Source organism: Hypomesus nipponensis, chromosome 8 (genome assembly GCF_054491055.1).
Source record: "Hypomesus nipponensis isolate SF chromosome 8, ASM5449105v1, whole genome shotgun sequence".
Classification (NCBI taxonomy): Eukaryota; Metazoa; Chordata; class Actinopteri; order Osmeriformes; family Osmeridae; genus Hypomesus; species Hypomesus nipponensis.
Window position 1 is genome coordinate 5,199,170 of NC_140368.1, and position 24,708 is coordinate 5,223,877.

The 24,708-nt window shown below is 47.1% G+C and overlaps 1 protein-coding gene across 1 annotated transcript; it reads left to right on the plus strand.

Annotated features, from left to right (window-relative positions):
• Window positions 1-3: 3 nt before the first annotated feature.
• Window positions 4-24,428, plus strand: LOC146274853 (uncharacterized). The gene is made up of 62 exons (XM_084703097.1): window positions 4-1,306; window positions 1,675-1,740; window positions 2,874-2,963; window positions 3,314-3,424; window positions 3,560-3,670; window positions 3,850-3,960; window positions 4,082-4,192; window positions 4,382-4,489; window positions 4,667-4,777; window positions 4,893-5,000; window positions 5,250-5,360; window positions 5,783-5,887; window positions 5,979-6,089; window positions 6,202-6,312; window positions 6,435-6,545; window positions 6,652-6,762; window positions 6,931-7,038; window positions 7,331-7,441; window positions 7,538-7,648; window positions 7,776-7,886; window positions 8,524-8,634; window positions 8,872-8,979; window positions 9,263-9,373; window positions 9,478-9,588; window positions 9,878-9,985; window positions 10,483-10,593; window positions 10,682-10,792; window positions 10,928-11,038; window positions 11,115-11,225; window positions 11,330-11,440; window positions 11,709-11,819; window positions 12,075-12,182; window positions 12,673-12,783; window positions 12,878-12,988; window positions 13,097-13,207; window positions 13,358-13,468; window positions 13,571-13,681; window positions 13,803-13,913; window positions 14,269-14,376; window positions 14,586-14,696; window positions 14,867-14,977; window positions 15,509-15,619; window positions 16,062-16,163; window positions 16,430-16,534; window positions 16,807-16,920; window positions 17,682-17,786; window positions 17,884-17,988; window positions 18,109-18,216; window positions 18,306-18,416; window positions 18,555-18,671; window positions 18,815-18,925; window positions 19,013-19,117; window positions 19,218-19,322; window positions 19,706-19,810; window positions 19,997-20,089; window positions 20,808-20,900; window positions 21,084-21,188; window positions 21,592-21,763; window positions 22,246-22,338; window positions 22,681-22,809; window positions 23,143-23,270; window positions 23,390-24,428. Exons 1-62 carry the CDS (start codon window positions 878-880, stop codon window positions 23,564-23,566), a joined length of 7,170 nt encoding a protein of 2,389 aa, XP_084559223.1. The 5' UTR covers window positions 4-877; the 3' UTR covers window positions 23,567-24,428.
• The last annotated feature ends 280 nt before the right edge of the window (window positions 24,429-24,708 follow it).

Consider the following 24,708-nt stretch of genomic DNA (forward strand, 5'->3'; position numbering starts at 1 on the left):
GGCCGACCATCTGTTATTCACAGCATAGTTTCCTTTGATCTCTTGCTTTAGAAGCTCCTCCCGTTGATAGTGCTGTTAGCTTGATTGAACCTGCAGACCATCTGACTCCTGCCTGCCAGCTAGCATCTGAGACCACACTAACGCTAAAACTGACCTAACTGTCTGTTGTAGCTCTCTTTGCTGGAAAGCAGCCAATCGTCTGAGGTGATGGATGGTGAACGGTCTGTATCAGCCCTCTCCATTGGCTGGTGGTGTCCAGGCTGGGACTATAACTCTGAGAGGCAAGATGTTCAGGTCACTGCACAAGCTGAATGGATAATAATCTGTCTGTCTGCTTGACTATTTCTCTGTCTGTCTGTGTCTGTCTGTCTGTAACTGCTGCTTTGACCCTTACTGGGACTGAGGTAGTGAGGCACTTATAGTCACCACTGCAGATCAGGAATACGAAATTCCTTCCAACACCTTTCTGAGTCATCCTCTTCACCCACATACCCCTTCACACTATTCTGTCCCCTCGTCCCCCCATACCTCTCTCTGGCCCTCTGATTCACCCTCCAGGCATGGCAGTCGATAAGAGCACAAGTGGAGGTCTAAATCTGGAGCCAGGGGAGATAAGGAGTACCCAGACACACAATACCCAGAAAGGAAAATTCCAGTCCTGGACAGAGACACCACTGGGACTGGGCTTCTGGGCTGGAGGTTACCTCGATCCCACCTAAACGCGACCTGCTCTCTGATCTGCCTGGTGGTTCATTAGTGATTTTATCCCCCGCAAGGAGAGCTCCTGTCCTGGGGAGAAAGACTTGGATCTCCCCCCTCCCTTTTCCTTCTACCCAAGAAAAGCAGAAGAGGGACCCCCACGAGGAGCAGAGAGGTCATGGAGACCATAGAGATACAGACACGAGGGGATGAAGTGGAGGTAAAAGTGGGGAAGGAGGAGAATGAAGAGAACGAGAAAGAAGTGAAGGATCTGAAAGAAGAGGAAGAGAAGGGGGTAAAAGAGGAGGAGGAGAAGGGAGTAAAAGAGGAGGAGGAGAAGGAAGTGAAGGAGGAGGTGAAGATTTCCTGCTCTGGAGGCACCAGTTTGGAGGTCACGGAGGTCGTGAAGGTTATGGACATGATGGAAGCATCTGAGGAGGAGGAAGAGACTGAGGTAGTGACTGAGGAAGAAGAGGAGGAGGAGGAGGAAGACACTGAGGTAGAGACTGAAGAAGAAGAGGAGAAGGAGGAGGAGGAGGAGGAGGAGGAAGAAGAGACTGAGAAAAAGGAGGAAGTCAAGACCAAGACATCAAGAAAAATAAAGAAGGTGAGAACGTTTTCCAATTTTCCAATCTAATTTAGGCTTTTAGTTAGATAGTTTGGTGTTTGGTTAACATAGTATGTTGTTGCATACATCCTTCTGTGTGGATTCACTGTTCAGTTCCAGTATGTTGACCTCAGCCCACTGAGGCCTGTTGGAACTCCTGACCTTGGCAGTTGTCACCAAGGTAACAAGCAGCCCACACATGGCTCTGGGCTTGTCTGAATCCTCTAAGAGGATTATAAATATACAAATGACAGAAATTAGCTTTAATTTGGCTAAATCTGGCCAGTGGAAAGTAATGAGGATCAGATATGTTTTAATTTGATTAATACAATGTTTTTGATGTGCATTTGATTTGCTTCCCTTGATAGTGCTTTGGTAAACCTGTCTTACCGGATCCCACCTTCAACCGGAGGTGCAGTCTGCTGGTCAGTGATGTAAGTATGATTGTTATCTAGGTTAATTGTACTTTTAAAGTTTTTGTTGAAGGAAACTGGGCAGCCATTTTGGATCTTGGCTGCTTCTCATTAATCCCCAACATCCTCTAATCATGAGGCGTAGCAAAGTAGGACAGACAGGCTGGTGAAAAAGCAGTTTGGATTTGGCTCTGCCACTCTCTTCCTTTCCCCCCCCTCTCTCTCCCTCTTTTATATATCTGTCTCTCTCACCTTCTCTCACTCTATCTCTGCCTCTCTCTCACCCACATAACAATAAGCCAGTGGAGAAGATGAATGAACATAGCTGTGTATTCAAGTGTGAAGTGGACTTTTCCTGCCAGAGATGAGCAATACAGGACATGAGACAAAGCTCTCTCTACGTTTTCACGCACATTTTGGAGAGAGGAATGGGTGTTGTTGAAACTTGATTGCAAATCATAAAGGCGTAAGCCTTTTTCGCGACACTGCTACGTTAGTTCAGGGCCTTTCTGTTTCTATCTGAAGTGGGAGTTTTTTGGCTTTCACTTGCAATAGCTCACACTCTGACTCATAACATATTGTCTTCTATCTCATCTTATCGTCTCTTTACTTGTCGCACTTCTCGTCTCCTTCCATATTCTTTTGTCTCCTCTCTCCACCTCTCTTCCTCTCCGCCAGGTCATAGACTGCACAGTTTATATGAAGGGTTGATAATAACATGAGTCTATTCTAACATCGGACTGTAAAACTGACGTGGTGTCCTCATGTGGAATGCCTTGATAAGAGTCTAGCTACGTAAGTCCCTGGATACTGTAGCCTCACACAACAGTGCTTCAGTCTGCCTGTTCTTCAGTCTTCACTCACACCATACATTTGTAATGAGTCTGCAGAAGAAAATGTGCCTGTATGGCAATCACTAAATGACTCCAATTACTGAAATAAGAGGTGCCAATCTTATCTGATCTCAGGTGTCAATCACCAGGACATGAGGCCTTTATCAGCACTAAAGACCAAGACATTGATGTCACTCGCAAAGATTACGCTTATAACATTTCTCCTTTTCTTCTTCCCTCTATCTCTCCTCTGCATCTTCATCCCCTTTCTCTGTCTCCCTTCCTTTCTATTCCTTTCCCTCCCACCCCCCACCCCTCCAGGTGAAATATAAGGAGGACTTTGAGAAACTGAAGGGCCAGAGTATGTTTGTACCTGACGCAGCACTCCAACACTCCAATTACATCTCAGAGGTGACACCTTTTTTCAAAGTCACACATAATTCCTGTCATGCACACACACACACACACACACACACACAAACACAACTGGATTTTAGGGTTGCCTTGTCTTGACACCTGTCTAATCCATGACTGAAAGGTATTGTTTTGAACTGTTCAACTCAATGATTCTCATTGGACCGCAGACACACAGCCTTGGTGCATTCCACCTCTGTTAACACACACATGCTGTCAGAAGTTCACCCCCTCTGAACTGAGGACTAACGAGAGTGCTGATTTGCCTGACTGTCGGGTGTGATGTGAGTCCCTGGGTCCTAAATACCCCCTTTTTCTCTGTAATGTACCTCTCCTTTCTGTTTCAGGCCAAGTACAAGGAGGAGAGTCTGAAGGAGGCATCTGACTCTCTGTACCACCTGTTACCAGAGACCCTGGAGACCCAGCACGCTAGAGAGGCCTCTGATCTACAGAGTGAGGTACACAGATTATAATCCCACCCAGAGAAAACAAATGATTATTATCATAAATTATAGATTTCAGATGCTACCATTATTCTAAAGAAGATATGTTCTTGGCGTACATTTGACTGACCTTCTTGTTGTGTTACCCAGAACAAGTACAAGGAGCAAGGCAGAAAGAGTCGATCCCAGAGTATCTACTCCCTGCTCCCAGAGACCACAGAGACCCAGTTTGCCAAGGCTGCGTCTGAGCTGCAGAGTGAGGTGAGGTCTTCTCTTCTCCTTTTTCATTTCTCCTCTAATCTCTCCTCTTCTCCTGTTGTCTTCTCCTGTCTTCTTCTCCTGTCCTCTTCTCTTGTCTTCTTCTCCTGTCCTCTTCTCCTCTCCTCTTCTCTCCTCCATGGTTGCAGTTTAACAGTCTCTGTCTCGTTCCTCTCCTCTAGAACAAGTACAAGGAGGAGAGCAGGAAGGAGATGAGCACCAACTTGTACTCTTTCCTCCCTGAGACCACGGAGATGCAACACTCCAAGACCGTGCTGGAGTTCCAGAGTGAGGTACTACTTACTGATCATCGTCTTCATCATCATCCTCATCATCACTATCATCATTTATAACCAACACTGAAAGACACAAGGTGAAATTAACCAGAGTTTTTTTTTATAATCTATGTTTCAGACTAAGTACAAAGAAGCAGGGAAGAAGGCAGCCTCCACCTCTCTGTACCACCTGTTACCAGAGACCCTGGAGACCCAACATGCTAAAGAGGCCACAGAGCTGCAGAGTGAGGTACACAAGTCACCTCCAGAGTACTCAAGTTTCAAATTAGAGTTGAGAGCATATCACAGAAACATATATAGCATTTGAACCTGTTATACTTAATATTACTGTAACTAGTAGTGTTTCTATCTTCCTCTTTCTTTCTCTCTCTGACTTCCTCTTCATCTCTCTCCCTCTCCTCTCTTCTTCTTCTTCCAGATCAAGTATAAGGAGGTGAGCAGAGCAGCTCCAGGTTCTCTGTTTTCCCAGTTGCCAGATACTCCAGACATGCAGTTCGCCAGGGAGATGACAGAGATGATCAGCGAGGTAACGTTAAGCACCTCACTTGGATTGCCCACCAGATTCCAGATTAAAACAAGTACATTTCAGATATGTCCATTAGACCCACAGGACATGGTTGACAGGACATGGTGTCAGGAATATGAATCTATCAAGCACATGGTCAGTCAACATTTGACTGACCTTTAGTGTTGTGTTACCCAGAGCAAGTACAAGGAGCAAGGCAGAAAGAGTCAATCCCAGAGTATCTACTCCCAGCTTGCAGAGACATCAGAGACCCAGTTTGCCAAGGCTGCGTCTGAGATGCAGAGTGAGGTACGGTAGACAGACAACAGATTTATTTAGTGGACAGTTGTGTAATTGAATCCTTCCCTATGATCTTTTTGTTCCTAGTTAACGGAGATGTTGTTGTTGTTGGATTGTTTACTAGAACAAGTACAAGGCAGGGAAGAAGGAGATCAGCAGCTGCCTGTACTCCCTTCTCCCTGAAACCCTGGATACACAACACGCCAAGGAGATGACTGACATGCTCAGTGAGGTGCGTGTGTGTGTGTGTCTGTGTGTGTCTCTGTGTGTGTCTGTGCATGTGTGTGATCACACCAGAAGCTCAGGGATGGGTTTGTAGCCGTGAGGGTGCTCTGGTAGTGACCTAGTAAAGACAGGGTGGTCGGTTAGGGTCCGTCTCAGGGGCTAACAAGCTGTTGTGCTCTCGAGCGAGACATTAACCCCTTGAATCTGCTCCGGGGACAACATACCCATGACTCATGTCCTTCCTCCGCATGTCCAGATCAAATACAAAGAAGAGGGGAGGAAAGAGATGTCTTTCAACCTCTACTCTCTGCTTCCTGAAACCGCTGAGACGCAGTTCGCCAAGGAGGTTTCCGACCTGCAGAGCGAGGTACGAGAAGGAGGGCTCCAGTTAGCCTCACAGAACAAGCTAGACTTCTGCTTCCAGCCACTGTGATGTCTCTCGGGTAGAGATGCCTTTAGTCATCGTACCCTGAGCACAGGAGTGAGTCAGACACATGCGTCACTCATAGCGATTCAGAGAAATCCACAGTCGTCATTTAGTACTGAGTCACATGGCTATTCATAGGGTTTTATAACTCTATTATGATATTCTAGAGTTACATTATCATGTTCCTTATGTTCCAAGTTCCTTATCATGTCATATCAGAACAATATTTGTTGTGATTGTGATGGATTAGATAAAATAAGTAAACAATTGTGTTCTGTTGTTAGCCAAGGTCATTGTGTGGTTGTAAGCCAAGGGTGGCATCCCATCGGAATGATTTGGTCCTCTGGTCTATCCTCTGTTAGGTCAAGTACAAAGAGGGGCAGAAGATCTCCACCAGCTTGTACTCTCTGCTCCCAGAAACCACTCAGACACAGCTGGCCAAGCAGATGACTGAACTACAGAGTGAGGTACTCCACCGTTTAAACACAATACACCCTCAGTCAAACACCATGTACCATAGTTCAAATACAAAATAGGCTGTGGTTGTTGTTGTTCCAGGCTAAGTACAAAGAAGCAGGGAAGAAGGAAGCCTCCACCTCTCTGTACCACCTGTTACCAGAGACCCTGGACACCCAACATGCTAAAGAGGCCACAGAGCTGCTCAGCGAGGTAACGTACATCACAGCATCCTTTACCTCCGTGGTGCCCGAGGAGACAAATCAATTGCACCTCAAGTATTCCACCAGCACAGCCTTTTAGCAGTATTTTCTGGTGTTTTCAGATCAAATACAAAGAGGAGGGTAAGAAAGAGATGTCCAGCTCTCTCTACTCCCTGCTTCCTGACACCACACACACACAGTTTGCCAGAGAGATGACCGAGATGCAGAGTGAGGTGACTAACCCCCCCCACACACACACACACACACACAGTTCCAATCCACTTCGACGTGCATGACCAAAGAGACGACCTGTGTGTGTGGAGTGAAGGCTAACCTCACTCTTGTCCTCGCCCAGAACAAGTATAAGGAGGATGGGAAGAGGAGCGTCTCCACCAGTGTGTACTCCCAGCTCCCAGAGACGGTGGAGACCCAGTTTGTCAAGGCTGTGTCTGAGCTGCAGAGCCAGGTGTTGCATGGAGGAGTCGGTGCGCCATACATTCTGTAGATCTGAGCTCAGTCCTCGTTTGTGTTTAGAGCTGACATGCTTGTTTCTGTGGTTTGTCTTTCTGTAGAAGAAGTACAAGGAGTCTGGGAAGAAGGAGGCATCCACCTCTCTGTACCAGAAGCTACCAGAAACCATGGAGACCCAACACGCTAAAGAAGCCTCCCAGCTACAGAGTGAGGTACTGTGGCAAATAGCTAACACGGACATGAACAGAGCTGTTTGTGGGTCTTTTTAGTGCCACCTGAACCTGTGTAACTACCTTTCAGCTGGTCCTCCTGCTATCCATCAAGCCGTCCCTTCATTTCAGAGGGAGAGTTATGTTCAGCTCATCTCTCCATCTGTCCAGGTCAGGTACAGGGAGGGTCAGAAGAACGACCCGCCTCCTCTCTACTCCACGATGCCAGGCACCTCCCACACACAGTTTGTCAAGCAGCAGACTGAGATGATCAGCGAGGTAAGACGTTTACTGTCAAGAACCGGAACACTGTCAACAAAGCAGAAAATGAGGACCTGGCGAGAACCTTCCGGAATATGGCAAACGATGCATAAAAGAATGTTCTAATGAGAACCCTCCGGAACACTGTAAACGATGCAGAAGATACTTTTCCAACAGAGCAGAATCATTTGATTAAACAAGCTGATCACACTTCATAGGTTCTTACCTGCACCTGCTTCTTCATTTTCTTCTTTGTGTATGTGTATGTGTGTGTGTGTCTGTGTCTGTGTGTGTGTGTGTTTGTTTCCAGGTCAAATATAAGGAGGAGGGGAAGCAGGAGATGTCCTCTAACCTATACTCCCTGCTCCCTGAGACAATAGAGACACAGCTGGCCAAACAGCTTACGGAGATGCAGAGCGAGGTACTACAGACACACAAACACAGTCAGACACACACATGCACATACTTATACATGACATAGAAACACACACCTGGTAACTAACATGTTACTTTTCAGACCAAATACAAGGAAGCAGGTAAAAAACAGGCCTCCAGCTCTTTGTACCACCTGTTACCAGAGACCCTGGAAACCCAACATGCTAAAGAGGCTTCCCAGCTTCAGAGTGAGGTACACACATTATATGTAAACTTCTGTCATGCCTAAAATCCCTTAATAAATCTAACAGGAAACAATATTTCCCATCAGGTGACTAACATTTCCTGTCATGTGACCAGTGTTCTCTCCATGCCCACAGCTCGTGTATAAAGGCACGGGAAAGAGGGATCTCTCTGGCCCCTCCTACTTCCAGCTGCCAGAGACGCTGGAGACCCAGTTTGCCAGGGAAATGACCGACATGTTGAGCGAGGTGCGATCGATATACATCACAGCTGAAGCCTGTGGCTGCAATAGTTGGGTTTATTGTACGGGGAAACCTTCAGGTCTGGAGGCAACGTGAACTGTAGTTGTCCCTGAGAGCGTTTCCTGTGAGGGTGGAATACTACTTGAGTGGAAAAGGAACATCTGACTTCTAGTGTATGAATCCATATTTTGGCCTCATGTTATTTGGCTTTGAAAACGTCAAAGCTGTTACTTTTCTACATGAGAGCTATTAAAGATTGTCTCTGAGTAATGGAGTGAAAAGTGTTACATAGCCACCTGTCCCCCCCCTACATCACTACCTCCTGTGAGACCTTTTACATAGACATAATGCATGTTCTCAATGTGGTGCCCATCACGACAGCATTAAATAACCCAGGGTGGTTTGGAAACTGCAATATTTAGAGACTGGCAGAGTGTTTTTTTAAATGAGAGTGTGGTTGAAAAGCCCACAAGGCACAAGGCACTCAGCTGAGCGACCAAAGTTCAATTCCCATCACTGCTGCTTCTCAGAGCGTGTCCCATCTAGTAAGCCATGTGACTCTCCATCTCACAGGATGAGAAGAAAGACAGTATCAGAGTAATGTCTTGTAATTTAGACAGGTTGCTCTGTTGTCTTCTTCTAGAACAAGTACAAGGAGCAAGGCAGAAAGAGTCGATCCCAGAGTATCTACTCCCAGCTTGCAGAGACATCAGAGACCCAGTTTGCCAAGGCTGTGTCTGAGATGCAGAGTGAGGTACGCCCTATAGCATGGTCGGTGTGTTTGTGCACCGTCCATGTTGCCTCTGGGCTCCATGAAAAGATTGTCCATTCTTCTCCTTCCTTATATAAAGCCCATAGATCGGCAGTAGCCATGCACGCTTTATCAATCCTTTAAATTGATTCATGTATTTAACTGATTCAATGCATGTATTCAAATCATGTTCATGCTGTTGGTTTGTTGTGGTTGATCATCTTGTTGTTGCTTTCTCAGACTAAATACAAGAAAGCTGGGAAGAACGTGTCCAGCTCTCTCTACTCTGTGATGCCAGAAACCATGGAGACGCAGCACGCAAAACAGACCTCGCTCTTACAGAGTCAGGTACGCAAAACACACCCATACTGTATATGCACACACACACACATTTACACACACATTTTGAAAAAGATTTTCTATTGTTACATGGGTTGCTGCCGTTTGTCTCCTAATCGGATGATTGTTGTCATAGCTGTAATAGGGGAGATATTATTCTGTATCTTCTGACTCCCACATACATGTAGTCATTTTTGCCTCTGTCCTGTCTCTCCTCTCTCACACCCACTCTCTTTCTCTTCTCTCTTTTGTCTTTCCATGTTATCTTTCTCCCTCTCTTTCTGGTCCCCAGGTGAGGTACAAGGAGGGGTGTAAGAAGGTCCACAACTCGTCTGTGTTCTCCACCATGCCTGAGACCACTGAGACCCAGCTGGCCAAGGAGCTGACACACATGCAGAGCCAGGTAAAGAGAGAGTCATGAGAATGAGTGGTGAGGGGCTGGCCTGTCTTTGTGTCGTAGGCCCAGTGTGTAATGGTGTGTGTGGTATGTGTGTGTGTGTGTTGCAGGTGCAGTACAGAGGGGAGGGGAGGAAGGAGGTGTCGTCCAGCCTCTTCTCTCTCCTCCCGGACACAGCGGACACTCAGTTTGCCAAGCAGATGTCTGAGATACAGAGTGAGGTACGCTGCTGCCTAAACCACTCAAACGTGAAAGACTGGGTTTCTGGTTTCCTCCTGTGTGTGTGTGTGTGTGTTCAGGTGTGTGTTCATGTGTGTGACGGTGTGTGTGTGTGTGTATTGCTGCCTCAAATTGTGAGGTCAGGTTGCAAACTCTCCAATTCTCAATGTTGATCCTTCCAAGAATGTCAGAAGCTTTAGTCCTTATTAATTTCTAAACATCTAATTATCTATTTAAATTGACATGTTGAAAATATTTGCCTTCTCTCTTTCATTGTATGAATCTCCCCAGCTGCAGTACAAGAGAGACAAAGAGGACCTGTCCTCCAACCTGTACTCTCTCCTGCCTGAAACCATGGAGACCCAGTTTGCTAAAGAGATGGCTCAGACACACAGTGAGGTGGGACTGTGTGTGTGTGTGTGAGAGTGTGTGTGTGAGAGTGTGTGTGAGTGTGTGTGTGTGTGTGTGTGTGAGTGTTTGTCTTTACTTGTATCGAATACAAATTGCTTAATTCTCACCAGAAACGCCTTGAGGGTATTCTCAAAGGAACTCCATATTAGGAGAGAATGCTACGGTCAGCTTTGTATTAGTGGGTCTGTGTGTGGAGACAGCCAGGTCAGGAGATAACGGGACAGTCCTGACCCTAGAGAGAGATAAGGATTGGTGCAGAACTAATATCACCGACCAATAGCTGTCCAGAGCTCCCCAACCAGTGATGGTGTACAAGCTGATAACAGCAGCAGTGTATCATTTCTGCTAACAGAATCCCTTATTCTGCTGCTGGCTCTGTTACTGTTGGGTAGGCATCTGCAACACTGCAAAACTTATGGCTCTGTAGGAAAGTAGAGTAAGTATTGATTAGTGTGTGTGTGTGTGTGACTGTGTGTGTGTTCCAGGCTAAGTACAAAGAAGCAGGGAAGAAGGAGGCCTCCAACTCTCTGTACCACCTGTTACCAGAGACCCTGGACACCCAACATGCTAAAGAGGCCTACCAGCTACAGAGTGAGGTTAGATACATGCACACACACACACACACACACACACAAACACATTGACACACACACACCTCTGACTCCTCCTGTGTCTCTGTCCCAGATAAAGTACAAGGAGGTGGTGAAGAAGGAGATCTCCACGCCTCTCTACGCCCTGCTCCCTGACACAGCAGAGATCCAGTTGGCCAGAGAGCAGACTGACCTGCAGAGTCAGGTACAACATCAACCAACGCAAACGACTTCCCTCATCCTTTCTCCATCCTCTGATCTTTGGCGTGTATCGAATTGTGTGTGCCGACGACCCTTTTGAAAGCTTAGGGATCCATCAATATGTTCCTCTCCCTCTCAGAACAAGTACAAGGAGAGTGGGAAGAGGAGCATGTCCAGCAGCATCTACTCCCAGCTCCCAGAGACGGCAGAGACCCAGTTCGCCAAGACTGTGTCTGATCTGCAGAGTGAGGTGAGATGGATGGATGGTTGGTGGGATGGTTGGCTGACTAAAAACCTGTTGGTTCCCTGTCAATGTTGTGTTTCAGACCCAATACAAGAAAGCAGGTAAAAAACAGGCCTCCACTTCTCTGTACCACAAGCTACCAGAGACCCTGGAGACCCAACATGCTAAAGAGGCTTCCCAGCTTCAGAGCAAGGTAGTGGCTGTTTTATAATTACCATACAGATCTAAGCTCACCAAGCTAAATGTACCCTGACAGCTCTGTTCTGTCTCTCTCCCGTCTCTCTCTCTGGTCCCCAGGTGAGGTACAAGGAGGGGTGTAAGAAGGACCACAACTCGTCTGTGTTCTCCACCATGCCTGAGACCACTGAGACCCAGCTGGCCAAGGAGCTCCAGGGGCTCTACAGCCAGGTGAGACCACCTGCTTCACCCAACACCCTCTGGATATGAGATCAGTTAGCATCTCACCAGAGACAGCGGTAGCTTAGTGTTAAGGAGAGATGCTCCTGAGCCTGGTGTTGTGCACGTGCCGTCTTGTCAACATGAGTTACTTACTGCATCCCTGACTCAGTTACTTATTGGCAATGCAGTCACATACTTGCAGTGCACTCAATTTGATCCCCCCAAAAAACACGTGATGTCATTTGTTCATGCTATCTTCTGCTCCTGCTCTCTGCAGGTGAAGTATGGTGAGGAGGGCAGGAAGCTGGCCTCCAGATCTCTCTACTCGCTCCTGCCAGAGACAGCAGAGACTGTGCTGGCCAAGCAGCACTCTGAAGTGCAGAGTGAGGTGAACACACTGGGCCGCACGCACTGGGCCGCACGCACTGGGCCGCACGCACTGGGCCGCACGCACTGGGCCGCACGCACTGGGCCGCACGCACTGGGCCTGCGATGTGCAGGGGTTTCATTCCTGACATATCTGAGTGAATACCTTCACGTAGCTGGCCCTTTCAAACTCAGTCTGTAAACAATTGGATTGCTGTGTTAACAGCTCACTAGAGTCTCCAGTTGGAAAGTGTGATTTTGTTCTCTCCTTCTCAAGCTGATGTACAAGAGAGACAAAGAGGATCTGTCCTCCAACCTGTACTCTCTCCTGCCTGAAACCATGGAGACCCAGTTTGCTAAAGAGATGGCTCAGACACACAGTGAGGTGAGCTTCGAGAGTGTGTGCATATGTGTGTGTGTGTGTGTGTGTGTGTGTGTGTGTGTGTGTATGTATAAAAGAGAGAGACAATACACCTACAGCCTCCCTCACAGTCCTACATGGTAACATAGAAACACACACCACTCCACCTCCCTACTCTGATAGGCTGCTGTTCAGACCAGCTGGGCTATTGACAAACCTCTCTCTTCCTTTCTATCTTTATCCTTCTCTTTTCACCCCCCCATCTATCTTCCTCTCTACATACCCCCCCCCTTATCTTGAGCCTCTCTCCCCCCCTCCTCTTCTATATGTCTCCTTTGCCTTCCTCCTTCCTTCACCGCCCTCTCCCTCTCTTCACACTGAGCACATTTCAACTCAACATTGAAACTGTTGATCTCTTGGATGTTTTCCCAGCTGGCAGCTGTATGTGTGACTCAGATGAATTCAGATGAATTTGTCTCTCTCATCTTTGCGTGTGTGATTGTGTGTGTTCCAGGCTAAGTACAAAGAAGCAGGGAAGAAGGAAGCCTCCGTCTCTTTGTACCACCTGTTACCAGAGACCCTGGATACCCAACATGCTAAAGAGGCCTCCCAGCTACAGAGTGAGGTAAGGCCCAGGTTAGACTTTATTAGTTCACTAAGTTGACATTGGTTTGGGAAGTTTATGACTGCCTTATTTTCTCATGTGTTTGTGTCTGTAGAACAAGTACAAAGAAGAAAGTAGGAGGACCATGTGCACCAGCTTGTACTCCCAGCTGCCCCACACAGCAGAGACACAATTTGCTGCCAAACTCTCAGACCTGCAGAGTGCGGTAAAGAACTGTACTCTCCATCCCTCCGTACCTCCTCCATCTCTCCATCTCTTCATCCTTCCGTCCCCTTCTTCGTCGTGCCTAACCTCACTCTTGTCCTCGCTCCAGAACAAGTATAAGGAGGATGGGAAGAGGAGCGTCTCCACCAGTGTGTACTCCCAGCTCCCAGAGACGGTGGAGACCCAGTTTGTCAAGGCTGTGTCTGAGCTGCAGAGCCAGGTGTTGCAGCAGCTCTTTAAATCCTGTCATTTCATCCGCATTGACAAACGTAGCTCTTCCAAATGAAGGCCTGTTCTGTCGAGTCTGCCTTTTGCTGATGTCAGCGTCAGCATCGCTGTGGTCACAGCATGGTTGCTGTTTGTGTTCCAGGTCAAGTACAAGGAGGGGGGTCTGAAGGAGGCGTCTGACTCTCTGTACCACCTGTTACCAGAGACCCTGGAGACCCAGCACGCTAAAGAGGCCTACCAGCTACAGAGCGAGGTACACACATTATCATCCCACCTGGATGGATATGGCACCATTATAACCTGTATAATCATATATGATGTTTGTGTGTGTGTGTGTGTGTGTGTGTGTGTGCAGGTCCTGTATAAACAGGAAGGTAAGAAGGAGAGAAGCAGCAACCTCTACTCCTTGCTACCTGAGACAGAGGAGACCCAACGTGCCAAAGCTGTGATGGGGCTGCAGAGTGAGGTGACAGGATCCGTACTCATCAGTACTCCTCAGTACTCATCAATACTCATCAGTACTCCTCAGTACTCATCAATACTTATCAGTACTCATCAGTACTCATCAATACTTATCTGTGTTTCAGACCAAATACAAGCAGAAAGGTAAAGAAGAGACCTCCAGCTGTATCTTCTCACAGCTCCCTGAGACTAAAGAGATTGAGTTTGCTAAGCTGGTTACAGAACTGCAGAGCGAGGTAAGAGTGTGTGTGGGGTTGTGTGTGTGTGTGTGTGTGTGTTTGTGTGTGTGTGTGTGTGTGTGTGGAGGGGAGTATATGCTTTTCCATGTAATATAGATAATTCCTGCTTGTGTGCTCTGGGAAATACATCTACGTTAATATATTAATATATTGGTGTATGTTTATATGCTATATATTTATATATGATATATATGACATATACTGCATTTGATACATTTTAATACCTATCAACAGTATGTCATTTGTGTTCAAAAACAAAAATATATACAGTACATACAGTATCTTGGTACAGTATATATTTTTCTAGCTTCATTGTGTGTGTTGGGTTTGTGTGTGTATGTGTGTGTTCCAGTCCAAGTACAAGAGAGACAAAGAGGAGCTGTCCTCAAACCTGTACTCTCTCCTGCCTGAAACCATGGAGACCCAGTTTGCTAAAGAGATGGCTCAGACACACAGTGAGGTGGGACTGTGTGTGTGTGTCTCTGTGTGTGTCTGTGTGTGTGTGTGTGTGTGTGTGTGTGTGTGTGTCTGTGGTGCACTTGTGTGGTACACTTGCATGTCCAACAGATTCATGTTTCTTTCAATGACGACATTTCAACATACAGTACATACTGTCAAAGATAATCCAACCATTGAATTGATTGTTGTCGCTGTGGTTGTTGTTGACAGACTAAGTACAAGGAGGCCAGTAAGAAGGATCTGGTGAACTCACTGTACTGCCAGTTGCCCCAGACCAGCGAAACACAACATGCCAAGGAGCTCTCCCAGCTTTACAGCCAGGTATGCTGTGTGTCTATGTGTGTCTCTGTGTGTCTCTGTGTGTGTGTGTCTTTCATATTACAATGCAGTAGTCAGCTGCATCAATTTCATACTTCAAACATAAACTAAACATATTGACTGACTGACTGACTGATTGTGTGAGTAAGGGAACATCCATATCCTTTTTCCAGAAAAGCTATTGTGAGGAGGGCAGGAAGGAGGCAGTCTCCAGTCTGTACTCCATCATGCCTCAGACCATCGAGACGGTCTTTGCCAAGGAGGTGGCCAAGCACCAGAGTGACGTGAGTGTAGCACAGATGGTTCCACCGCTACCGGACAGTGTTGCCTAATCTTAACCCTGAAACCTGAGCAGCAAGGCTTTAGTTGAGTGAGCTAAGGCTGTCCAGAAGTGACACAGGTTCGAATCTTGTGTCTGATCTTTGGAAAGCTTGTGATTCTGTGCTATGAAACAGGACTGCTGAAACTCTGATCCAGCACGGAGCTGTGTATTTTATACACACACACTAACACAAAAACACACACAAACTTGTTTATAGATTGTATCCATAGGCAGACACACGCTAACTTCTGCTTCCATGCACACACACACACACACATGCCATTGCTAATATACAGCACGGGGGAGGGCTCTATCATGGTGTCCATCCAGGCGTGATCGCGGAGAACAGCTGGGTGTGTTCTGCAGCCTGCAGGCACAGACATTGACCCAGACACACACACGAGCACACCAACACACACACTTTGTCCCTGATACACACCACCCACACCACCTCCGCTCTCCTCACCTCTCCTGTCCCGTCTCCTCTCATCAGAAGCTGTATAAGGAGCAGTATAATGCAGGCAAGGGCCGGTCCAGCTACAGCAGCATGAAGACTTTGCCTGAGGTCCAGCATGCCATGGAGGTCAACAAGCAGCAGAGCGAGGTGGGCACAGCCCTGGGTGTGTGTGCGTGTGCACACGTGTATGTGTGTGCTACTCTGTAGGTGTGTGTGTTTGAGTGTGTGTGTGTGTTGGTGTTTGTGAGTGTATATGTATCTATGTGTGTGTGTCTGTCTGTGTGGGTGCCCCATATTCATGCTGTTCATTTCAGGGATGTCAGTTCTCATCCTCGTCAACATGGAGAAGTAGGTCACATGATGCAGCTGATGGAATCCCATAATCCACCAGCCACACCTCAGTTGTTATTATTTAAAGACATATATTACAGCACATACATCCTGGTTTGAATGATCCATACATGCTAAAGCAGCATCATGTGCGAGTGGCTGACTTCACTATAATCTCTCATTAAAACCCCTGTGTGTGACCTCTGACCCCTGCCTTGTGATTGACCTCTGACCCCTGTCCTGTGTGTGACTCCTGCAGATTAACTACAGAAAGGGGAAGGAGGATCTTCACAGCTACAATGCCCTAGCAGACAGACCTGACATCATCAATGCCACGCAAGCCACCAAACTTGCCAGCGACGTATGTGTGTGTGTATGTGTGTGTGTGTGTGCGTGTGTGTGTGTGTGTGGGGGGGGGGGGGGGGAGGTCAGCTAATACTCATGAATCATTCAGCACCTTTCCTCCAGTCCCAGCTCCCATTGAGTCTGCATCATTTACAGGTCATTTACATAACAGTCAGCATTTACTGGAGCAGAGACTGGCTTAGACCCAACTAAATGTAACCATTGCTAATTTCTACTCTCTCTCGCTCTCTCCCTGTGTGTGTGTGTGTGTGTGTGTCGTAGGTGGCCTACAGAAGCAAATCTAAACATGAGGTGTATAACGAGCAGTCTGGCCTGGGACGCTCCGATATCGAACACGCCAAGGAGGCTTCCAAACTGGCCAGCCAGGTAACACACTCACACACATACACACAGGGAGAGGAGGAGAGGGGAGAAGAGGGGAGGAAATGATTTGATAACATGCCCTCTGACCAGAGTTAAAGGAAGGACAGCACAGAAGTGCTGAGTCGCCCATCTCCTGAACTGCTGTGTAATACTTGCTGGATGGAGAGATGAAAGGATCGAGTCGAGGGGGCTCTTAACACCCTCCATTTTAAAATATCTATGGTCTTTTATCCTCTCTCCTCTCCCCTTGTCTTCCACCTTTTTTCTCCTCCCAGGTGAAGTACAAGGAGAAGTTTGACAAGGACTTTAAGGGCCAGAAGCCTCAGTATAACCCTGGGGACTGCCTTTCCTTCAAACACACACAGGCAGCTTCTGCCCTGGCCAGTCAGGTATCACACACACACTTACACAAACACACTTCACCCCGACCAATACACTTGTTAAAGTTTCCTCTGCATCATGGTCCTGTGCTACGACTGGAATCCTGTTGGATCTTCCAGATCTTCTGAAGGATCCTATTTAATTATGTAAGACTCCAATTCCAGATCTCCATGGTGATGGTTTGCTTGGTGGGGTGTGTGGGAGGGTTTTCACTTGTCTCCAACATCCTGCTCACAACATGATCTGAATGAGGGCACACATTGTCCTGTCTAAGGCGCGCACACACCTCCACCCTATCTCCGCTCACGTGCACATTCTCACGTGCACACTCTCACGTGCACACTCTCCACAAGCACACTGGAGCACGGTGCACAAAGGCTACTGTTTGTGGGAAACAGCCTTGAACATGTCGTCTCACTCAGGATAAACAGCCTCAGGTCCACACACACACACACACATTCCATTCAGGTTCCCGGCGGTGTGTTTTACTGTTCTGTAACACACTCTCAAATTCCTGGTGCCGCACAGCCAGCCGTTTCCACGGAAACCTTTGGAAGGCAAATTAAGGGTTTTGGAGCAAATAAAGGATAGGAGACGAAACATTCAGTCCCAGTCTGATCTGTCTGTTTAAGAAAACGCTCCAAAAAGATCCAAGATCGTGATCAAGGTTTATGCATTTCCTCCGGGATCAACAAAGTCATCTGAATTGAATCACAAGGAATCAATAATCTGTTGTTGATAATGTTGACGTTGTTGTTGTTGACTCCAGGTGAAGTATAAGAACAATCAGAGACATAAGGTGGAGCCATCAGCTGACCTGCCCAACCTGCTGCACCTGGAGCACACCCTCCATGCCAGCAAGTTGCAGAGCAACGTACGCTCAAACCATCATCCAGTGATCCAGCAGCTGGTTGACTGATTGGTTAATTGGTTGGTTGATTGGTTAAGTGATTGGTTGATTGCTGCTGCAGGTGGAGTACAGGAAGAAGTATGAGCAGGCTAAGGGACATTACCATGCAGCTCTGGATACTGCTGAACAGCTCCACCACAGGGAGAACGCCATATTGCACAGCCAGGTAGAGCAACACCTTCATGCACACACACACCAAATAAACACACATATAAGCACATAATACACATAAGTTCACACACTCCAGCAGTCTACTGTAGCTTTATTGTTTGTGTGTTGGTTGTAGGTTAAGTACCGGGAGGAGTATGAGAAGAACAAGGGTCGTTCTCAGATGGAGTTTGGAGACACGCAGACCTACAAAGTCTCCAAGGAGGCCCAGAAGATGCAGAGCGAGGTGAGATCACACACACTCATACACACACATATACACATACATACATACACACACAGACAGACAGTGTTCTTAATGCCTTTGATTCTCAGAGGGAGTACAGGAAGGACTATGAGGAGCAGGTGAAGGGGAGGGCCCAGCTGGAGGTGGAGCTAACACCTGGATACCTGACAGCGCGCCATGCCACAGCCCTGATCAGCGAGGTCACACACCCACACTTACGGACTGACACACTCACAAACATATCATTATGTACACATTCAAACTCAAAACAGTTTCCCTTCATGATGACTAGGGTCTGGATGTCTAATTCCACTATCCCTGCTGTCGTTGGCCAATAGAAGGAGTACAGGAAGGACCTGGAACAGGAAGTGAAGGGGCGGGGCTTGTCAGGGTTGGGTCTGGAGGAGTATCCTGATTTGCTACGAGCCAAAAACGCCAGTCAGATACTCAACGAGGTATTGATATCATAGTCTCTTCTTCTCTTTCGTTCTCTCTCCTAATCTCTTACACACACACACGCACACACACACACACCTACACTCATTCCATCCTTCTGTAACAGTGAGACAGAAGTGTGTGTCCTGTGTGTCTCTAACAGAAGGAGTACCGTAAGGACCTGGAGACGGAGATCCTGGGGAAAGGCATGGAGCTCAACTCTGACATCCTGGAGATACAGAGAGCCAAGAGGGCCTCCGAGATCACCAGCCAGGTGGGAACACACACACACACACACACACACACACACACACTATCACAAATACAAATCCTCACAAGACTGTGTGTGTGTGTCTTGCAGGCATCCTATAAGCAGTCTGCCAAGCTGAGAGAGAGCTCGTTTGGAACCGTGACAGATACTCCCGAGCTCCTCCACGCTGCCCACCTGAAGGATGTATACAGTCAGGTACTGGGAAGAGGGGGAGAGGAAGAGAGGACATGGAGGGGTGGAGATAGAGGGGGATGCAAGGAGAGTTTTACAGTATACGTGTGTGTTTGTCTTGTAGAAGAAGTACAAGGACGAGGCAGAGAGGATGAAGGGCTCCTTTGCCCAGATGTCCGACACCCCTGAGATGGAACGAGCCAGAACCAACCAGAGGAACATCAGCTCAGTGAGTGGTAACACTCACACACACACACACACACACATACACTTACTATGCACAGGCCCTTTCAATACCATTTCAAGTTACATGGCAGAATTCCAAATACATCAGGCATTCTAATTTCACAGCATGAATTCTGATTTCATGCCTCCAAACTTGAAATGACACACCACTCAGCATGATCAAAACCAGCATGTTTTTATTACGTAACACTATCTACCAAGCTATCACACAATATTTACATCCTGATTTACCATGCTCCTTTCAGATCAGGGATTTGGAAATTACCACATTATCTCACTCTTCCTCCCTGACTCTCTTTCTCCCTCTTTCTTTCTCCTGTGTCCTGTCTCCTTATCTCCTGTCTCCTTTCTCCTTCCCTCCTGCAGATGTATTATACCTGGGACTCCAAAGTGATGAAAGGTCTGATGTCATCAGTGAGCGATACCCCAGAGATCGTTCTAGCCAGGGAGAACACCAAGAAGATCAGCAACGTGAGGGCCTCTTCGTCTCCCTCCATCCAGTCTTCATCTTCCTCCTCCTCCTCCTCCTCATCATTATCATTATACCCTCCAAGTATCATCAGATATCACCTACCATCCTCACCTTTCCTCTCACCCTCCAGCTCACCCGGTCCCGGGACAGTTCTCTCACCTGCTGTGGTGTGTGTGACCCCCCAGGTCCAGTACAGGGAGGGGGTGGGCAGTGGAACCGCTGTCATGGATACACCTGAGATGGAGAGGGTCCGCAGGAACCAGGAGAACATCAGCTCTGTGAGACACACACAACCACACGCACACAACCACACGCACACAATCACACGCACACACAACCACACGCACACAATCACACGCACACACAACCACACGCACACAATCACACGCACACACAACCACACGCACACAATCACATGCACATGCAACCAAGGACAAACACAATCAGACAGATTCACACTTACACAACCACACCAACATGCTACCACACACACTTTGTCAAGATTTGTTTGGATGAATGACTGAACAGATTATTGAATTAATGGTTGAATGTGGCAATGAACTGTGTTACACATTACCATGAAGGCAGAGCAGACTACAAATACACACTCTACTGAACATGACCATGACATCACACCAAAACCATCTCTTACCCTTCCCAAACACACAAAAGTGTGTGTGTGTGTGTGTGTGTGTGCGTGTGTGTGAACACCAGGTCATTAGTGAGCCACAGAACAATCCTCTATTGATAGGCCAGGCAAACAGGAAGGCCAGGGGGAACCAACCAACCAGCTCAGGATCCCTGGCGCCATGGTGACCAGACCATAATACCGTTGCAGCTTAGCTGCCAATCACTAATGAGCACACTAGTAGTGTGTTTGGGTGGAGAAGGGGGGTTTAACTTTAGCAGGAAAGACTAGAAGTCTTGATTCGCTACTTTCTTTCATTACTGTGTTTGTCCATCCCTTCCTTCATGTCCATCCATCCCTCCCTCCAGGTGAAGTATAAGAAGCCTGTTGGCCAGGCCACCAGTATGGGTGTGACTCCAGAGCTGGAGAGAGTCAAGCAGAACCAGGACAACATCAGCTCGGCAAGTCAACACCACTACGCATGCACGTGTACATTTAGAGACTAATATATTGTATGTATGAATATAAATCTATATATAATCATACATACAGTATATATAAAGACACATGCCATCAACACATATTATCATTCAGTACCTGCCTCAATGGAAATGTTTGTGTGTGTGTGTGGTGTGTCATTCCAGGTGAAGTACCAGCGTGGGTTGCAGGAGATGCGAGGGAGGAGCTGTATGGAGCTGGACACACCTGAATTAAGGCGTGTCAGGAAGTCCCAGAACAGCATCTCCATGGTAGCGATGCAGTTACCATGGCAGCGTTTCTGAATGTGGGCGGAGCTAACACGACTGAGGAGCACAGAGGGTGGTTGGATGCTGCACTGGTATTAACACATAATGATGTGTGTGTGTGTGTGTGCTGTAACTAATAAAGGACTTTTTTCACTTGTTCCTGAGTGGAGTTTCATTTGCTCGTTGACCAAATGCACCCTTAAAAATGGTTGTGTGTGTGTGTGTTACATGATGATGTACACAGTATGCGTGTTAGTATTTGACTCTAACTCTTCAACAATGTGTGTGTTGCATGTTCTAGTATCACTGTTAACTGTATAATTCTTGCTCTGTTTTCCCTCCAGTTGTTACTGGTGTTGAGCAGTATTGACTTGTGTGTGTGTGTGTGTGTCCTGTCCTGCCCCAGGCCAAGTACCATGAGGACTTTGAGCGTGAGAGGGGGCGTGGCTACACACCAGTGATGGAGGACGTGGGCATGGATCGGTTGCAACGGTCCAATCACATGATGATGGAGGCGGGGTATAAGGGGGTCCACCCCCAGGTGGTGGAAATGGACAGGCGACCTGGCATCATTGTAGGTAAGGAGTAACCAGGGTTAGAATTACGGGGGGGGGTTTGGTAATTAAGACTTGGACCCCCCCCAAAAGAGGTCAAAACAACATGTCGGGGGGCGATACATTTATATGTCGTTCTTACCTGTAATTGTAAATATTACTTTACGCCCTGGAGAAGAAGTTGACCCCCCCGATTGTCATTGTATAATTCGCACTCTTGGAGCAACAGTTATAGTTCATGAGGTCATCATAGGGTCGTTGCAGTCAGAGGTCCAATGAGGTTTAGTGCTGGTCAACACAAGATGTAGACCCCCGGCTTTCATTATGTATTTTGCCTTTTGAGTACCAGCTTGGATTTCCTGTTTATCGGGTCACAAAGAGGTTTTTGCGCCACAAAGACCAATCATGCCTCTGTTTGTGTTGGTGTTTGTATTTGTTCTGCCTTCCTGTCTTTTCTGTGTGAATGACCTTTGACCCATATAACCTCTCCATCTCTGGGGTCAAAGACATGAAGGTGTGGAGGACTGACCCTGGTTCCATCTTTGACTTTGACCCTGTGGAAGATAACATCCAGTCTAAAAGCCTGAGGAGAATGTCTGGTATTTCTCTCCATACAACGTACTCTCTCCACTCCTCTCCTTTTCTCCCCTTTCCACTCCACGCCTCTCTCCTTTCCTTCTCTTCCTCATTTCTACTCCCCATTCCCCTCCCCATTTATCCGCTTTTCATTTATAGTTTGTTCATTCTCTGTCTCTCATGCCAACCATTAGTCATGTACATTTTTCTAATCCCTGTCTTAACCTGACTGTGTCCCTCCTTCCCTTCTCCCCCTTTTCACTTCTTCCTCTAATCTTGCCTCTGTCTGTTCATCTCCCTCCATCCTCCGCTGCCTCTCTCGGTCCGTGTGTGTCTGCTGCCCCCTGGTGGTGGTGGTGTGTCAGAGCGGGCCAGCCGTCTCAGCAGGCAGGTCTCCCAGCAGTCCCTCCAGTCCCAGCCTGCCTCTCTGAGCTCTCTGGCCTCTGAGCCCTGGGACCACAGCCTGTCTGTCTGCAGCGGCACCTCCACCCCAGGTCTGCCAGGGTGTCTGTGTGTGTGTGTGTGTATTGTGGAGGGCGGAGTTGTTAAAGAGATCCTGTGCACATCGTGGTTTTAAATCTTAACTCTCACAGTTCTCTTTCTAACACACAGGAAACAGGATGTATTTCTCACCGTTTCCCCACTCATGTGACTGGTAGCGTCTTAACTTCACCTCTTACAGACAGTCTGGACAAGCAAGAGAAAGCTAAATCTTCTGATTGGCTAAGCACTGAGCACCAAACCCTGCCTGGCATCACAGTCCTTCATATGTGCTACATTATGTACACTGATCAATGTGCAAATGTTTGTGTATCACCACCCTCCAGCTCCTGTTCTTCCTGGGGCATACCATCAGAGTGTTCCACAGCAGCAGCAGCAGGGATATGGTTACATGCACCAGACAAGCATGTCCTCAGTAAGGTCTATCCAGTCCCCCCCACACTCCACCACCATGGTACGTTCAAACAACACTCCCTCCTCCTCAACTTCATCTTACTGATTCATAACTGACAATATCATTTAAAATCTTGGACTTACATTGTGTTCCATGTGGTTGCCATGGTGTCTGTGTAGAGGGTGTACCGGGCGCTGTATGATTACGCTGCCCAGGACCATGACGAGGTGTCGTTCCGTGACGGTGACATCATCGTCAACGCCCAGTCAATCGACGAGGGTTGGATGTACGGGACGGTGCAGAGAACGGGGAAGTCTGGCATGCTGCCGGCCAACTACGTGGAGGGATTCAACTAGACCTGGGACTAGATCAGGGACTGGACCAGGGACTGGACCCGGGACTGGACCCAGGACTGGACCTGGGACTGGACCCGGTTCTGGACCTGGGACTAGACCCGGGTCTGGACCTGGGACTGGACCTGACTCAGTCCGGGGGGGCTTCCTCTCCTCTACCTCTGTCTTCTTTCTTCTTCTTGCCATCTGTCTTCTCTTTCTCCTGTTTTATTCCTAATATTCAGCTATCTGTTCAGCTAGACATCAACACTAACCTCTCTGCTTGTTAAAAGAGGAGAAGCAAAAAACGATTTCTTACTGTCCAATCCAATTCTGACTAGCAGACAGACGGGTCACACAACATGCAGACTGACACAGACATAGATACAGACAAAAATATGATATTGCTCTTTGTTTTGATTAATACACTTCTACATGTTTCTCTTGACACAATTTAACCTTACAAAACAACATTGAACATTAATAAGACGGGCATAATACTCAATTTGAGTATCAAAACTATGTATTTTACCTTCACATTTTGTTGCCAGAAAGAATATTACTTTACATTGATGGTTGAATCACAAATTGTCGTATTTGACTGTCTAGTTTCACTCTCTGTGGTCAACAATTAAAGAAAACATTTGGGGGTACAAGAGTTAGACTGATAATCCATTACTTAGTTTAATAGTTTTATTTAGAATCATGATTGAGGGGACAGTATCCCAGGAAGTAGCCCAAGAATATGGTTTATAAATCACTTTATGTTCAGATATTTTTTCTCATTTAGTTTGGTTTTAAATGTTTTCTTATTTAAACCAACATTAAACAAATTGTCATTGATTGCAGTGTTTCACATGTGGAAAATAAACTTTCTTTGTCAACATTTGTGTGTCGTTAGTTTTCTTTTTAAGACGTAAAAATTTAGAAATATTTGCATTTTGTGGCAAGACACAATACAGCCCTGCCCTGAAATGCACCCGCCATGTAATTTCTGTTCTGTATATCCCAGCCTCAGAAGATTTTTTACTGTATTTTAAGGGTACTAGTATGAGTGACCACTGCCAGAGTAAGTTGCATGTGGCACCTACCTAGTCAGAGTTATCAGGGGGTGCATTTTGTGGCAAGACACAAAGATGCAAATCAGTGACATGTTTTGAATTTTA

Coding starts and splice junctions, on each gene's coding strand:
- LOC146274853 (XM_084703097.1), top strand. CDS start 878: ATGGAGACCATAGAGATACAGACACGAGGGGATGAAGTGGAGGTAAAA. Junction 13,208..13,357: donor TGTCTGAGCTGCAGAGCCAG/GTGTTGCAGCAG, acceptor TTTGTGTTCCAG/GTCAAGTACAAGGAGGGGGG. Junction 15,620..16,061: donor TCAACAAGCAGCAGAGCGAG/GTGGGCACAGCC, acceptor TGACTCCTGCAG/ATTAACTACAGAAAGGGGAA.